This window comes from Pteropus vampyrus, unplaced genomic scaffold (assembly GCF_000151845.1).
Source record: "Pteropus vampyrus isolate Shadow unplaced genomic scaffold, Pvam_2.0 Scaffold50, whole genome shotgun sequence".
NCBI lineage: Eukaryota > Metazoa > Chordata > Mammalia > Chiroptera > Pteropodidae > Pteropus > Pteropus vampyrus.
In genome coordinates, this window is record NW_011888831.1 from 8,831,044 (window position 1) to 8,848,481 (window position 17,438).

The following is a 17,438-nucleotide window of genomic DNA, read 5'->3' on the forward strand; positions in this document are numbered from 1 at the left end:
AAATACCTTTAAGAACCAGTCAAGTATAGTTCATTTTCTCCACCAATAGGAGAAAAAAATGGTGTTAACTAAAAAACATTTTTTAACACTATGATTAAAAATAAGTAAAAATCCTGATATGTCTCCTCAGGCAAGGGAAACAAAAGAAAAAAATAAACAAATTGGACTACATCAAATGAAAAAGTTTTTCACAGCGAGGGAGACCAAAAACAAAATGAAAAGACAACATACTGAATGAGAGAAGACATCTGTCAATGATATATCCAATAAGGGATTAATATCCAAAATATATAAGGAACTCATACAACTGAACACCAGAAAAACAAACAACCTGATTAAAACATGGGCAGAGGACCTGAATAGACATTTCTCCAATGAGGACATACAGATGGCCAATAGACATATGAAAAGATGCTCAACATCACTAATCATCAGGGAAAGAAAGGCAAATTAAAACCATAATGAGATATCACCTCACACCTGTCAGAATGTCTATCATCAATAAATCAACAATATTTGGCAAAATGGGAACCCTCATGCACTGTTGGTGGGATTGTAAATAGGTATAGCCACTATGGAAAACAGTATGGAGGTTCCTCAAAAAATTAAAAATAGAACTGCCTTATGACCCAGCAATTCTACTTCTGGGTACTTATCCAAAGAAATCCAAAACACTTATTCGAAAAGATGTATGCACCTGTATGTTCACTGCAGCATTATTTACAATAGCCAAGATATGGAAGCAACCTAAATGTCTACCAATAGATGATTGGATAAAGATGTGGTACATATACACAATGGAATATTAGCTATAAAAAAAGAATGAAATTTTGCCATTTGCAACAACATGGACTTAGAAGGCATTATGCTAACTGAAATAAGACAAAGACAAATACCATATAATTTCACTTATATGTGGAATCTAAAAAAATAAATGAACAAACAAAACAGAAACAAACTCATAGATGCAGAGAACAAATTGATGGTTGCCAGTTGTAAGGAGGTTGGAGGGGAAGGGTGAAAAAAGTGAAGGGATTAAGAAGTATACCGTTTTCAGTTATAAAAACAGTCACAGGGATGCAAAGTACAGCATAGGGAATATAGTCAATAATATCGTAATAATTATGTATGGTGTCAGATGGGTACTAGACTTATTGAGGTGATCACTTTGTAAGTTATATAAATGTCTAATCACTATAATGTACACCAGAAACTAATATGATAGTGTGTATCAACTGTAATTGAAATTTTTTTAATTAAAAAAATAATAATAATAAGTAAAAATCTTATCAGCTTAATACAAGCATAATGGTACCTACCTGAATTTTGATCCTGGCTTCTTGAAGGGCAGCTCTCCTACTCTGTGTGATGTCACAGTCCACACCCTAGACAAGGTCTTTCATCTCTTCTTGGTTTGACTCTCGGGTTCTCTTTAGACTGTTGTCACTTCAAGATATAAATGGGGGAAGATTTCACCTTCATTGTCCACGCTCTGACTTTACTTTCTCTTCTTCTACTGTAGTCATTGCAAGCATACAGTAGTATTAAGTTAACAATTAAACTTTAGTACATTAAGAGGGAAATAGGAGGTGTCAGTAATTGAGATGAATCTCACACTAACTCATGTTCCTCAGTTTTTACAACAGTTAAAAGTTTTTATAACAGTTTAAAGCATTGACATGGGATTCATGAATTTTCTGGGTGTCAGGGAACTGTGATCCCCTGGAACTGTATAAGTTAACTTATTTGATAAATATACATCAAACATTTCCTATGCATCTGGCACTGGGCTTGGTTCTTAGAGCATATAGATGCACAAGGAACCAGCAAGGACTTCATAGCTTAATGGGGAAACAGACAGTAAAAAAGTCCATAGTGAGTACATGGGGCTGTACATACCTGAGCTGGAAGCACTGCCTAGTCAAGTCCTGACACTAAAAAATGTGCTGCTGATGAGGAAGACAAACCATGTGCCCCAATCACAGTGTTTAGGTACCTTCTGTTTGCCTTTTTCTGATGAGACTTTTTCCCCTCTCCCAATTTTTTTGATTCTTTAGTTAAACTCTCAAAAGCTCCATCTTCCTCCTCATGCCCACTGGTTGACCAGAGCCAGCCTGCATCCAAGCAGGTCTCCCGGTTTGCTCAATGTAAGTATGTGGTCTGCTTCATCCTTGGGTTTGGTCTGCTGCAGAGGGGAGCTGCAAGAGCATGCTACGTCCATCTCCCTGCTGCCTGTCTTACTACCCACAGACTAGGTCCCTCCACATGGGGAGCTGATTACAAAGACAAAGGGGATTGAAGACGCAAATTCCAGGCTAAGCTAGACCTGTGAGCATTTGGAGCCCAGGCATCTTGTGGGCATCCATGCTGGGGCCACCACATGTGGCCAGTGGTCCATTCCCCAACCCATTTAGGTTCTATTGCTGTCCCAGTCCGGAGTAGACCTTGAGAGCATAGATGCTGGAGCCAGACTGCTTGGGTTTGACTCCCAGCTCTGCTATCACTAGCTGTGTGATCTTGGACAGTTACGTAACCTCCCGGAGCCTCTGTTCCCTCATCTGTAAGATGGAGATAATAAGAGCACTTACTTCCCATGGAGGCTTGTCATTAGTGTTAAATGAGTGAATGTGTATAAATGTGTGCCTAAAGTAGTAATGGTATGTAAGTGTTAGCAATTATTTACTCAGTAGGAAACAGTATGAAATACACAAAATGAATAAGACCTGATCCTTATTCAGGAAGCTTATGTATAACTAGAGAGATATAAACAGCTATGGTCATAAGTCACTGTACTACAGGTAGAAGATGATATTATTAGAGAATAGGTAAAGCATGAGGAGTGTTTAGGAAAGCAAGAGGTGACTTTTTGCTTGGGTGGGATTCAGAGAGGGCTTCCTGAAAGAGGGTTAACATTAAGTAGAGACTAAGGTGGGAAAAGGGTAATCGGCAATGTCAGGGGTATGTACAGAGAACAGCAAGTTGATGTACCAACCCTAATGCCAGTATGAGTAAAACTTTGTCACACTCAAAGATACAAAGCTGCTTTTTGGTATTTGAGGACCTCTTAGCTTGGACAATTAGAGCTGGCTGCTCACGTTCTTGTTTTTTTCTTTAGGGGCCGTCAGTCTAACCTTTGACCTGAGGAGCCTCTCCTGTAGCCTGAAGGTGTCTGAGGATTGCCAGACAGTGACCGTGTCTCACTTCTCACGGTTCTATCCCTGGAGTCATGAGAGGTTTGCAACCTGCCAGGTCTTATGTTCCCAGGCCTTCTCTTCTGGGCAGAAGTACTGGGAAGTGGACACTCAGAATTGCAGTCACTGGGCAGTTGGCGTGGCTTCCTGGGGGATGAGCCGTGACCAGATCCTGGGAAGGACCAGGGACTCCTGGTGTGTAGAGTGGAAGGGGACTAGCCAGCTCTCTGCATGGCACATGGTCAAGGAAACTGTCCTTGGCTCAGAAAAACCTAGGGTAGTGGGCATCTGGCTGGACCTTGAGCAGGAGAAGCTTGCCTTCTATTCAGTGGCTAATCAGGAGAAGCTTCTGTTCGAGTGCCCAGTCTCTGGTTCCTCTCCCCTGCACGCTGCCTTCTGGCTATATGGCTTACATCCTGGAAACTCTCTGTCTATAAGGCCTGTAAAGGTATAAAGGTTCTCTGGAGTTAAAACATGGTGGTTTCCTGACCTTTTTCTCTGCCTTCAAGCAGGGTAGCAACCTGACAAGAATCTCACTCCCGAAGTTAAGGGGTACACGTAAAGGGTTAACTCTGCAGACTTGGGATGTTCAAACTCTGCACATTCCAAAGAAAGGAAGGGCCCTTGACTGGCTCCTGGAAGATAATCTCTAATCCCTGGAATATCCTGCCTGCTAAGAGTGACTTTGTTTACCTGGTAACCTTAGGCCAGGAGGTTATCAGCTTGACCTCTGGAGGAGCTGGAGACTTATGTTAGCCACATGAGCAGTAGGGCCTGCCTACATGACTGACCCCCAATAAAAGCCCTGGACTCCAACACTTGGGTGAGTTTTTCTGGTTGGCAATACTCCTTGCACGTTGTCACCTATTGTTGCTGGGAGAAATAAGCATTGTCCATAGAACTTCACTGGGAGAGAATAATTAGTGTCTCTTGGGTCCTGTCCTATGTGCCTTTGCCTGCTGCTTATTTTAATCTGTATCTTTTCACTGTAATAAACTGTAACCAAGAGTATAACAGCTTTGCTGAGTTCTGTGAGTCCTTCTAGTGACTCTCAGAATCTGAGAGTGGTTTTAGGGACCCGCCAACACAAGGGGCATATTATCAGTCTCTGTGTAATAATATTACCATAAACTTAGTGGTTTCAAACAACACACGTTTATTATTTCAGTTTCTGTAAGTCAGGAGTCAGGGCACAGCTTAGCTGAGGCCTCTGCTTCAGAGTCTCACAAGCTGTAGTCACGGTTTGAGCTGGGGCCACGGTGTCATCAGAGGCTTGACTGGGGAAGGATCTGCCTCCAAGCTCACATGGTTGTTGGCAGCATTCAGTTTCTCGTGAGTTGTCAGACTGAGGGCCTCAGTTCTTGTTGTGTATTGGTTTGATATATTTCAATTGTTTATGACTTAAGTGAAGTTGTTTTAATACTGTTTATGGCAAAGACAAAAAAATATTTTTAGAAGTAAAATTCTTTTGATATAAAAATAAAGTAAGTCGGGATGTCATTATCGTATCTGTAGGATGTTGATAAGCACTCAAGCTCAGCTGTTACGGCCCCTCTGGGGGCTTATCAATAAGAATATGTGAAGAAGCAACTATGGCAAGAGGACACTTAGACTATAAATACTGAGAGTTTGCAAGGAATATCTGAGAGTTTCGGTCTGGGCAAGGCAATACTTTGCTGACCTGAAGAGCTTTCCGGACATCCTTGGAACATTAACTCCTGCCATGGTAAAGGTGACTCTTACCAGCAGTGAAAAGAGATCATCTTGCCTAATAGTGATGCCATCATTCCATAGCAATGTGCTCTAGCAACAGGGACTTTTACTTTGCACTGGCAGCTAATGTCAGCTCCCGGTTGGCTAAGTCTTCTCTCCCAAGTACCAACTGGTATAAAGGTACATCTCAACTAAATTGGGACTTCATTCTTTTCATCTCCCCTTTCCTGAAACAATAGTGTAATTAATCTCATTGGTTTAGAGAACGTTACTTCTTTATTGGCTTATTAAGAGACTTTATCCTGTATGCTATTGGCTGGTGAAATTATTATAATTCCCTCAGTGAAGCTGTGTTAAACAATTGTCAAAGACAAACTCAGTCTCAGCATAATTTGTCCCCAAAACAAAACAGATGGGGTGGGGGGGCGGTGATCATGAGTCTTACAGTCTGGCCAGCACAGGATGTCATTTCATACTTGATTTCCTCTATTTTTAAAAATCATTTTGTCATAAAACAGATGTAGAGAACCACATAAAACACGTGTGGAGTGGAATGAATTCCTGTAAGGTAAACACTCTTGTTAACTACCCTTCAAGTCAAGAAATAAGAGCTTGCTACCTACCCAGAAGCTCCTTTGTGGGCCCCATCCCAATCCCCAAAACCTCCTTCCACCTGAAAGGAATCCTAACTTTTACAGTGATTACTTCTTTTTTTTTACTTCTTTTCTTTAGAGTTATGCATCCCTCGCCACAAGTTTATCTTGCCCATTAAAAAAAACAAAAACAAAAACAAAAACCCTGATATCTTTTGCTTAACAGCTTTGTTGAGATGTAATTTCCATACTAAAAAATTCACCTATTTAAAGTGTACAAATCAGTGTTATTTAGCATATTCATGGAGTTGTGAAACCATCACCATAATCTAATTTTAGAACATTTTCATCATCCCCAGAAAGAACCCTCATACCCATTAGCAGTTGATAAATCTTCTTCTAAGTCTCCTAATCTACATGCTTCCCCCTCCTTTTCTGTTCCTTACAGTTCACATCTGTAGGACCCCAGGCTGCATTAGCACCTATTTTAAAGATGTGGAAATTCAACTCTGTTAGACTGGGTTGAGCCTTGCCACACAAACCAGCCAGGCAACCTTTGACAATGCATTTAACTTCTTTGTCTCTCTTTCCCCTGTAAAATGGAAATCATAATTATTTTCTCTTCCTTATCTTCCTTCAAAGGTTGCTGAAAGAATTAAGTAAGGGTTTCTGAGAAAATTGGGAAAATGCCAGGGTGATTATAACCATAGAAACAATGACAACTATATTTTACTCTCACACACTTTGGTCTCTTAACATTTTGAGATTCACACCTGAGTTTGGTATGTATGCTTGAAAATGGGCAAGCAGAATATTTCTGCAGGATCTTCTAATTTTGCTCTCTGAGCCTCATGACCACCCCGTGTGATGAATTTTACTATCCTTCTGTTAACACACAAGGAAGCAGAGGCCAGGGCAGGGTCAATCAGCTGAGTGTGGCAGAGCAGGGACCAGGCCCAATTTCCCCACACTCAAGTCTCTAACCTTAATACTCTCTGATAAGGTTCCATGCTGTGACCAGGACCTGGCGTTCCAATCTGATAGGACACAGCTAGCCCTAGAGCCATGAGGTGTTCTTTTTTTTCCGGTTGTGGTTGGTGGTGGTCCTCAGTATACTGGCCTTAGGTTGTCCAAGCAAGGACAGGGCTTCTCTCTGTGCCAGATGAGCATTAAAAGGCTCTATGTTCTCACTTTCTGCATTATGGAGCTTTTATCTTCTCACCCAGAGTCACCTTGATGCTCACCTTTTAAAAGTACTGAAAATTTAAAGACCAGAGATTTAGCTTCTTGAGGCTTTGATTAAATACCATCCTCTCAAGTGGTTTGGATAAAGGGGGCTCTGTGAGCATGGGGTTTATCAGCTGGTCACATGCTTTCCCCCAACTGGAGCCTAAGCACAAGAATCATAAAGGTAGAGAATAAAGGTTATCACTTTTGGTTTCCTTGCTTTTGTCTTGAGCTTTCTGTCAGTACAACCCTTTCAGTACACTGCGGAAAATGGCACCCTTCCCTGGCACAAACATACAATCCTCCAAAGGAGAACCGAAGTTGAAATGCCTCTTTTCAAATGGAGATGGAGGACCTCCCACTCGGGTCTGCATTGTTTCTGAGAGGAAATTGTCCCCCCACACATCAAGCCTGAAAGACTTCTCAGGGGATGAAGGCTCTTTCCTTGGGGAGAGCACCAGGAACTCCCCCGTGGGCAGCTTCTCACCCTATCTGGAGATGTTTCTCTCAAACACTTGTGTTTTCTTTCAGGCCTTGTCTCTTTTAAGTGCTTTTTTTTTTTTTTCCTGGGAGTCCAGGGAGAAAGAGGTAGTGTGATGTCAGTGATGAGGGCTACCTCTGTGTATTTCTCCTCTTCTCCTCCACCTCAGACACATACTCACACTCACCTGCTGGGGAGGAAGCTACTGGAAGGTACTTGTCAAAGAATGTCCAGCCTAAGAAAAAGTCTTATAAGAGTTTATTTGAGCCAAGCTGATGACAATTGCCAGGGAGAGGACTGTGGATGAAAAAGGGGGCACATACTAAACCTGACAAGCTCAGGGGAGGCCTGCATGGTGGGCCTTACAAATTCAGGGACCAAAAGTAACCACAGAGGATGGTCCGAACATAAAAATTCCTGACTAAAAGTGAACTGTGACAGGTAAGTCACATCCTGAGCTTGTAGCTCCCTTGACAAAGGTCAATATTTACCTTAACTGAGCCTGTCCATGTCTTTTTGCACCTAAGATAATACACCCTTGGAATATCAGAGTGATCCCCTTTTTCTGGACCCCTCAGGGTACAGCCTCCCACCGGAGCACGAGCCCACAGAACCCCTGTTGTTATCTTGTTGCCCATACACCATCTCTATGTGTATAAATGTTAACTAGCCTGTACCCACCAATGTAAAAGTGTGTGTCTCTCCATTTTATTTTCTATCCAATCTCAGAGATTTCCGCACGTTTCTTTCTCTTACCTCCCTAATCTACCACCGATGAATTTCATATAAACCCTCAACTGCTTACAAGTCTTCTCCTTTGATTCTAACATAAAATAGGCTGTAAAACTACCATTTTCTGAAGCATTTTCTCAGTCTGTTAAGATTTTGCTTCCTGGCAATTGTCGTAAGTTTGGCTTAAAAAAACTCCCAAAATTCTTTTTCTTAGGCTGGATATTCTTTTTTTAACACACTGTTGTGCCCGTTATAGGGATGCAGGGCTTTGGGTTCCTGGAAGAACTACCTGCTGAGCAGGAAGCCACCACCTTCGTACACTCACAGCAACCTCCAATACAGTTATATCTGCCCCTTGCTTTTCCTCAAATACATTTTTTTTTTCTGGAAAATTTTAATTTGAAGACTTTATTTCCTAGATGATTGCAGAAAGAAACTGTGAAATGAAACGATGTTGCTCTCTGGGGAGACCTCTCAGGCCCTCTAGCTGTGATAGAAGAAGTCCCTTCCCCAGGGTTAGGTATCTGGGGCTTTTGAGAGGAAAAGGAGAATTTTTCTTGGTATATGCTCAACTCTATCATCTTGCACTCCCTCAGCCCCAAACCCCAAATTCATCCACTTGCATAATTGCTGAAAACCCTAATCACAGCATGATTATCCTTCCAGAGGATTGCAGACTTCTTTAATTATACTTAGTTTATGCTAAAGATTTATTTTTAATTTGGGCTTTACCTTCCTAATCACGCATAGTATTTTTAGGACAGGGTTTCCCAAGCTTCAGTCTTTTATGTGCCACGATTGGTTACATCTGTATGTCTCCTGTACCTTTTTTTACTTATTTTTTTTCTCCTAAACCGATTCACTTTTCTCCCTTCAGGTATATTTATTTCAAAAGGAAAATTAAAAATATATGTAAATGGAAACCAGAATCATATGTCTTAAAAAGCAGGGTAACCCTAAATATATGTGTCAAGGAAAACAAAACAATGTTACTACCTTGATACTATAGTCTGTGTAAGGCTCTGAACCTGAGGCTTACTCTCTCCCTCCCTCTCAATAGATTATCAAGTGTTAACGACGATTTACTGAGGCTTTCACCTTGACTTAATCAAGATGGAAAGATAATAGAAAAGGGAATATCTTTCTGGCCACAAGAGTCACTCTGATGTCCCTGCATCATTTATATTTCTCTTATTTTACCATGTCAGGAAACAGGATTCCAAAAATTGGTCTGGTGAAATTTGGAAGACTGTGTCTTCTTTCCCTGCTCAGTGAAATGGTCACCTTTATTTTTCAAAATATATATGCCCTGGGGGAGAAAACCTTATGGTTTTGATCACTGACAATCTCCAGGACACAGTGTCTGAGAGCTACCATAGGATCTCTCCTCCTACCACTTCCTGTGCAATTAGTCACCAAGTTCTGACTGGATTCTGCCATCTCAAATCATCTCAATTCCAGTCCCTCCTCTTCCCTCTGCATCTAAACACTGGTTCAGACTCTCATCACTACTCTCCTGGATTATTTTAATTTGAGCCCCTCCAACTCTAGTCAGAACCCCTTCCCATCTAGTCGCATTCGGCTGCTGTGAGCTTTCCGAAACACAAATAAGATCATGTTGCTCCTTTGCTTAAAAATCTCCAGTGCCTACAGCAGAACGTTCCACTTCCTTGCTCTACTCTTTCCTACCTCTAGCCCCTGTTTCCTGTCATCCTCATACACCTTTCACCCCAGCCACCCTGCTTTGCGTCATATATACTTTTGCGCATCCACTTTGCTTTGCCTAGAGTATCCTCCCCTTGTCCAGAGAGAAGTCACCATTGAAAATGGTGCACGATGAGTTTAGATCAGATCAAAGCTGATCCACTAATACTAGGAATGAATAGTTAGGTCACTCAGGCTAAAACCATGGTCATTTTCCTAGGTGCTTTCTGGGGATATCTGCATTTTTGCTGGGTTATGGCATTGTGTTGCGTGGGGGATCATCTGTGAACACAGCCATGCAGAGAGCAGATTACTAGAAGGAATGGGACACAGGCACATAAGTCTGGCTGGTTTCAGCTAGAGCTGGGGCGAGGAGGGAGGAGGTAGAAAGAGATTTAGATTATGAGATGCTAACTTTTATGCAAGGTTTTTGAAAAGGGAGGTTTGGGTATGTAGATAATGATTTGGAGGATTCTGATGAGAGGAAGGATGGATGTCTAAAGATGAATTGCCTTGTCCACAACTTGCCTGCCATGATAACTCTGTGATGTTTATTACTGTGTCCCTAGCACCTGGCACAAAGCCTCAATATGCTGAAAACAATAACTATGTTAAATGACTTAATACACATGATATCCTACCTTAATGTCTCACTTAAAGTATTGCTATTCTTTTAAATATTTCTATTAATTTACTTAAAAGATATAATTATTAAATTCACTTTGACATTTTACAAAAGATGCTTGTACTAAAAATTAATTCATAATCTTTAATGTATTTTTCTATTCTTTGTACTCTCATCTAATATTTATGTATGTCAATTAGTTTTTAATTACCCAATTAACACATGAGCATGCTTGTAAAAGTTCAAAATCAGAAGTTGCATAAGTGAACATATACTTAGTTTTTATATAGTTGTGATTATATATATGGTTTTATATTTCCATTTTTTTACCTATTTTGTAAATACTTTTCTATATCTTTAATAGTCATTAGTCTCAATGACTCCAAAGGTCCAATTATTTTATGTCATACTTAATTTAGATATTCCCTTTTAATTGTATGTTTTTCTATTTTTTAACTATTGTGTAATATTGCTATAAATAGAATATATAGGTATATGTATAGTTCTTTTGAATTATTTTCTTAGAATATATTTAATTGTGGTGATTTCTTTGCAATGATAAACAGAAATGATAGACTTACTATTCTATGGAATTTTTGGTTTTGCAGAAATAGCTTGTGGCCTAAAATATTTTGAGAATCACTGGTTGGTATATAAGTCAGCAAAAATTTTAATGTCTCTACAATGATTAAAAATTTTATTAGATCCGTTTTTGCTTATAGTGTTTATAATTTGGTAGCAGTCTAATCAGTTTACCCTTGGAAAGATAATGCAAGTCAGCAAATGAATTCCAAATTTTAAAGTGCAGCTGTTAAGGGTGATAATGTAACTATGAACTATGTGTTAAGCAACATGATAAATGCTTTACCTGCATCGTTATTTTTTAATTCAATATATTGGGGTGACATTGGTTAATAACATGAGTTTCAAGTGTACGATTCTATAATATGTCATCTGTATATTGCATTGTGTGCTCACCACCAGTCTAGACTCCTTCCATCACCATATATTTGACCCCCTCTCCCCTCTTAATTCTTCTCCTACCCGCTTTCTCCTCTGGTAACCATCATACTGTTATCTGTGTCTATGAGTCTGTTTTGTTTGTTCATTTTGTTGCTTTCTGTTTCACATCCCATGTATGAATAAAATCACATGGTTCTTGTCTTTTTCTGTCTGACTTATTTTGCTTAGCATGATACTCTCAAGGTCCATCCACATTGTTGCAAATGTACCTGCATTATTTTATTTAATTCTGAAAAGAGCCCCTATGAGATAGCTCCATTTTGCTGACAAGGTTAAGGTTTTCCAGAGAAATTATGTAACTTGCCCAATGTTGCACAGCTAGTAAAGTATTGGAGATGAAATGTAGACTCCAGAGCCTGTGCTCTTAACCATTCCATAAGGAATCAAGGCTTTTATAGGGGAGGATGGTCTGAGAAGCTTCTCAATATTAATTATCTCTTAATTGAGGGCATTTGCTTTACAACCTGTATCTGAAAAGAGCTTAAGAAGATTAAAAGAAAACTGGCTGCAACCTCAGCAGATGAGGATCTTGTCTGGAAAAATTTCCTTTCAACATGGTTAGTTATAATCAAATGCCTTTTGATAAGTAACTGTGCTGAGTGATGTACCTTCTAGCCAAATCAAGCAAACAGACTCTCCGTCCTCTAGAGACTAATCCATGTGACTATGCAGAGGACATCGATGTTTGAACAATGAACCAAGAACAAAGCATTAAAAGGCAAGATAGAATACTTACCCTGTATTGAGGCACTGGACTTTTCTGCTATACCAGAGTGGACTTGGCAGGAAAAGGAAGACTTCCTGGAAGGAACGGGAGACAAAAGTGAAGAATGGGCAGATGATGGATGCTTCTTTGCGTTTGACAGACCAAAGATAGATGAGTCTGAAGGGTGGATTTGATGCCAATCCAAGTCTAATTTGGCCTCATGCCCAAGACTATGTCTAACTCACCAATCAGAGGCCAGCCTCTTGTTCCACCCTATATCATTCATTTAACATACATATATCTTCTACCCAGCAGGCCTGCCCACTGGCCCTGGGTGTTTCGCTGTCCTAAGACTCAGAGAGAGGCTATGTTGCAAATTCCTCCTTTGATAGGCATAAAAGATGGATCCTTTTGTTAACCTGGCAAAAGTACTTTGTTTAGACATCCCTATGTCCCCTGCGCAGTTGAGGAGACATGAAGTCTATCTTGTGATGGTAGAGCTCCTTCCTAGCAGCATTCTAGAGGAAAATTCCATCAGCACCTTTTAGATATCAAACTGTCCTCTTGGCTTTATCCAATCTACTTAATATACAGTAATCAATCTGTAATAGCCCAACAGTAAATTCCACTGCCGACAACTCCATTCTCTGGCTTATGTTTTGCTGCACTGTGTGTCATCCTGTGGCTCTATTTTTAGGCTCAGAGAGGGGTACAAAAGTCACTTCCCGCACAATTTATTATATTTATTCAACATTTATGTATCACCGACCATGTACCAGGCCCTATTTCCTATTATGTTTTCTTATTATACTAACTCATTTAATCTTCATAATAATTCCATGAGGTGTCATTCCCACTTGATAGCCGAGGCTACAGAGAAATTAAGCAACTTGCCCAATGAAATAATTGGCAAAGCTGAGGTCCAGACTTAGACAGGCAGACTCCAGAGTCCTTGCTCTTAACCACAGAGCTATGCCATCTCCAGGAGAACTTCATAGTGACCCCTGATGGATGTCTTATTATGAGAAGGGTATAAAGCTCAAGGCAAGACAGGAGATTAGACCTTCAGAAATATAGCTGATCAGTAGATGAAGAGGGGCTGTAAAAAGACATTTACATTGCCTGGGAGGCACTTTCTGGCATGTTGGACGCCCCCCTCCCACTTTAGTGAGTGTTGGCCTCTGTTTATACCAAACCGTTAGTTGCTGCCTGCTGTACACTCTCGCTGATTTTCTCCTTCCTGCACCGCTTGAGTCTGGATTTTTTAGTTTTATTTACAAAGGAGTTCCCAATATTATTTCTGCAATATTCTCCCCCAAATAAACTTTTCTTTCTAGTCCTCTGCCTTCCAGACATTTTCCCATGCGAAAGCCTTTACCCAGTACACATATGCACCACAACAAAGACTTGTCTTTTCTCACACTCCTGGAGAAGTGTGTGAGAATTAACATTGTCACCACAGAATTAACGTTGTCACCATTGGCAAGATGATGCAAAGGTCTTGGGGTCAAGATTCTCTACAAAGTGTTGCCTGGAGTGAGCAGTGGCCTAAAGAGTTTGCCTCTCTGTAAAGGGCTTTTGTTCTTTGTGATACGATATTTGTGTAATTCATTAAAAAAATTTTTTTATGTATTTATTTGAGCCAAATTGTGACAACATATGCCAGAGAGCAAGATCTCAAATGCTCCCTGTAATTCAGTTTTGTTTTGTTTTTTTAAGGAAAAGCTTTTTCACATACATGATTTCATGGGATCCTCTAAATGACTCTATGAAGTAGAAGGCTGGGAAGAGATTAAAGACTTCATTTGAAGACAGGAAACTGAGGCACAGAGCGGTAATGTGACTTGCCCAGAGTCACACTCTGGGCATGGCAGAGCCAGGGCTCAATCTTAGTTGCACTGCCTTTAGCAATTCATGATATCTCTTGTTTTTCTTATCTACAGAGTAGTGGAATTCTAATAGGTACTCTGTAAGGGTCTTTCCAACTCAAATATTTTTAATACTCAAATTTGGAGGAATACTTTTCTCTGAAAGATCACATAAGCAAGCCTCCTGAATTTCACATTTCCATACATCTTATTTGCATCCATCCTGGACTATGACTTCATTATCTTGCAGTGAGCAGGAAGTGCATCTTTCCTGTCTTTCCTTATATCACAGAGAGAGTGCTTTTTTGGAAGGGCTTCCTCCCCTATGCTCATTAGGGACATCATATAACTAAGATGGTGAAATTTTTGATAAACATAACAGCATATTTGCCTCAATACCTGCAGATTACAACTTTTCAGTGAACTTTATGATAATGATACCTGAGATCAGTATAAGAAATACCATGAATCTGGAACTGTACCAAATGCTTGACATGTATTATCTTATTTATTTTTCACAACCACCTGAAGAGGTAGGTATTCTTATCATTACTTCTATGTTACAGAAGAAGGGACAGTCTTGGAGAAGTAAAAGAACTCACTCAGGATCACATAAGTATTAGGTGACTGACTCAGGATTCAAACCCAAGCAATTGTCAGTAGCTCTTAACTTGCTGCACCAGACCACATGGCCTCTCCTAAAAGAAAAGAGGATTGGTGTTATGTACATTTTATTCCCTTTAAAAACTCACTACGTAACATTTAAGACATAAAAAAGCACATTATGCACAGATAGTGTTTCCTCATTTCTATCTGTCTATCCGTCTCTGTCTGCCTATCTAATCTCACTGTGTGCCAAGCACTATTCTAGCTTTAGAGATGTAGCAGCAGATTCCTCCAGATGGAGCAGATCAGGAGGAAATTAGGCAATGTTAGAAAAATCAGTAAGAGTGCCACCTATGGGCCCAGCACCACGCTGGGCAAGCCTGAATAAAGAGAACTATCAGAAGACACTACCTAAAGTAAAACAGAAAGTCACTTAGTTTGGCTTAGTATGGCTTAGACCAGCGAAAAGTCTGGCTACAAAGAAATGAATCTTTTTACACAGAGTAGGAACAAATCCTGTTGTTTAGAATTGTATTTTATAAGCATCACAGGCAAAAAGCAGCTAGGGTGGTGGGCTTTGGGTAGTGGAAAGGGATAAATCTTGCGACCCAGTCATTCTTTACTCAGTCATGCATTATCTGAGGACTATGTACAATAAGGTGGGGATATTGACGAAAACTAGGTAGACAGGTCACTGCCCTCCTGGAGCGTATAGTCTGGTGAGAATATTCCCACCTTGAATCACTGCCAACCTCTGACTATGTGACCTTGAACAAGGAACTTCTCTTGCCCCTGTTTTGTAAAATAAATGGGGTCAGACTAGCGCATCTGCCACTCAAATTCCCAGCTCAAACCTTAACGCTGATGGTTGCGCCCCGAGGAGGAGTGGGTAAGGCTCCTCCGCTGTGCGCTGCAGCTAGCCTGACCGCGGGGGGCGCTGCTCAAGCGGAGAGAACGTTCGCGTTCTGAAAGCGCTTGTCCCTCACGGCGCTCCGTCGACCCGGCCGCCGCCGTGCCGCCTCCCGCGAAGCCGGAGGAGTCGGAGCTGCCGCTGTCCCGGCTCTCGAGTGGGTTTGCAGCGGAGGAGGCGGCGCAGCGGGCCCGGGTAGCCGAGGCTCGGGCGGGGCAGCGGGGGAGGCTGGCCGGCAGCGCGGGGAGAGCAGCGCCTAGGGGTGGGCGCTCCCGGCGAGAGGAGTCCGCTCCATGCGTGCGGGCCGAGTACGGCCCCTGCGAGCCGCCGACATGAAGAAAGACGTGCGGATCTTGCTGGTGGGAGAACGTGAGTCCGCGCACCCGTGCTGGCGGTGGCTGCCGCGGCCCCTGCCTCCCCGGGCCTGCTCGCCTCTCGCCGCCCCGCTCTCTTCCATCAGCAAACCCTGTGTTCCCAGCCCCTTAACTCTTCCCTTCAGGTTGTCCGCAGGCGGCCCTCAACCTCTGGCCTCACCTGGGCCCTCATAAGACCTTCCTCCCGTGTCCCGCAGTTGTCTTCTCAAGCCATGTCCCCATTAGCTTCTGACAGCCCGGTCTCATCCCTCCGAAGGTCCTCTCCTCCTTTTCTTCTTCGAGTCCTTTCTTCCTGGGCCTCAGCTTCTGAGGCCGCTCCTTTCAGACCCGCTCATCTTCCTTGAAGATTCCCTTGTCACTGTCGGGCAGATGCTGGAATAGGCAGACTGACCAATTGAGATTGCGTGAACCCGCTCCTGGAGAAGGTGGGGGTGGGGTGGGGTGCAGAACTATTCGACTTACGGACAAGGTCAGGTTTCGGCTTTTTTTATTTTTTATTTTTGCGCTCGCCGTATTCTCTCCCTCTAAGCATTGACTTGAAGCTAGGAGCTTTTTTTTTTTTTCTTTAACTTTGCCTTGGAATAACTCCTGGTACACTCGATATTTCCTCAAATTTACTCTCAACTTCAAGTTACACAGCGCTCAATGAATGAATAATTATCTGGAGAGGGTCCTTTAGTTAAGAGAATTATTGTTACCCTAAAGCCTACTTTTCCCTCTCTTTTTAGTGTTATTCCGTAGCTACTTGGTTTGGAATAAATTTATAAATAACAGGCACCCATGAGACCTCCTAGAGATTCTTAGATTTCACCTTTTGAAGATATAAAGAAGATAAAATGCCTTCTTTTCACTGTCTTGGAGAGAGAACATCAGGGACTTACTAACTCGGTTGACTAAAATAAGAAAGTGGACTGGTGAGGACTGGCTTGTTTGTTTTAAAGTACATTAGTTAATACTCTGCCATTGCTCTTTTGAAGCGATCTGTTCTAAACTCTATTCCATTCTAGAGAACCCCCTCCAGGTCACTGTGATACACTCCCAAGGAAGAAAACTAACACATTTTTATCGTCTTCTGTAGTGTTCTTTAATGTTCATTGAAGTCTCTGTGCACCTGCCATTTGGAGAAATCTTTCTTTAGAATCAGAAGTTAGAAGTAAACTTAGCCAGTTTGCTTTTTGAATTGCAGTTGTGAATTTTAGTCTTTATTTATAACTATATCTTAATCTGTATTTTGCATGGACTTCCTTGACAAAGTTCAGGAAGGTGTTAATTAACAACACATGGTTCATATTGATGAGTTTGGAAAAGCAAGGTAGGGAAAATGAGTGAATGATCGCTTAAATTGATCCTTAACTGTATCATAAAATAGTTTATAGTAATTGTTAATTCTCATTTTCTTAAAACAAAAATCCTATGTTTTATTACTAGTTTTGAATATAGGAAACACATATAATTAGTCTGTAAAACACCTAATTGAAATGCTATACATAATATAAAATATATTGTCAGCCTTAGGACATTTAAGTTAAAATGTTAACAGTATTATTCATTTATAAATACGTAAAATAAACATTTGTTAGAAAAATTACAAGCTATGTTTTGTAGAAATGAAAGCAAATAAGAGTTGATAAAAGTGTATATGCAAGTTTTTTGATCATAGTGTGAAACTTGACACAAGAAAAAGC

The 17,438-nt window shown here is 41.0% G+C and overlaps 2 protein-coding genes and 1 long non-coding RNA gene across 10 annotated transcripts in view; 2 read left to right on the top strand and 1 right to left on the bottom strand.

The window, feature by feature from the left end:
- RNF135 (ring finger protein 135) overlaps window positions 1-11,432 on the top strand; it is a 29,195-nt gene extending 17,763 nt beyond the window's left edge. For both annotated transcript variants that reach the window (XM_011360019.2, XM_011360018.2), the window contains 2 exons: window positions 2,058-2,147; window positions 3,116-11,432. In XM_011360019.2, coding sequence (XP_011358321.1) covers window positions 2,058-2,147; window positions 3,116-3,645 — 620 coding nt within the window. In that variant the 3' untranslated portion in view covers window positions 3,646-11,432. The remainder of the gene's footprint in view (window positions 1-2,057; window positions 2,148-3,115) is intronic.
- LOC105291952 lies at window positions 1,297-16,270 on the bottom strand. Of its 2 annotated transcripts, none has more exons than XR_895871.2 (4): window positions 15,914-16,270; window positions 14,466-14,561; window positions 12,026-12,090; window positions 1,297-1,446 (listed from the first exon to the last, which is right to left on the bottom strand). It is a non-coding gene; the product is annotated as an uncharacterized LOC105291952 (long non-coding RNA). The 2 variants fall into 2 exon arrangements; XR_002780267.1 differs by lacking the exon at window positions 1,297-1,446 and adding an exon at window positions 4,483-4,613.
- RHOT1 (ras homolog family member T1) overlaps window positions 15,460-17,438 on the top strand; it is a 51,811-nt gene continuing 49,832 nt past the window's right edge. For 4 of the 6 annotated variants that reach the window (XM_011360020.2, XM_011360022.2, XM_011360021.2 and 1 more), the window contains exon 1: window positions 15,460-15,748. In XM_011360020.2, the coding sequence (XP_011358322.1) occupies window positions 15,673-15,748 (76 nt within the window). In that variant the 5' untranslated portion in view covers window positions 15,460-15,672. The remainder of the gene's footprint in view (window positions 15,749-17,438) is intronic. The other 2 variants (XM_011360025.2, XM_011360023.2) reach the window with 2 other exon arrangements.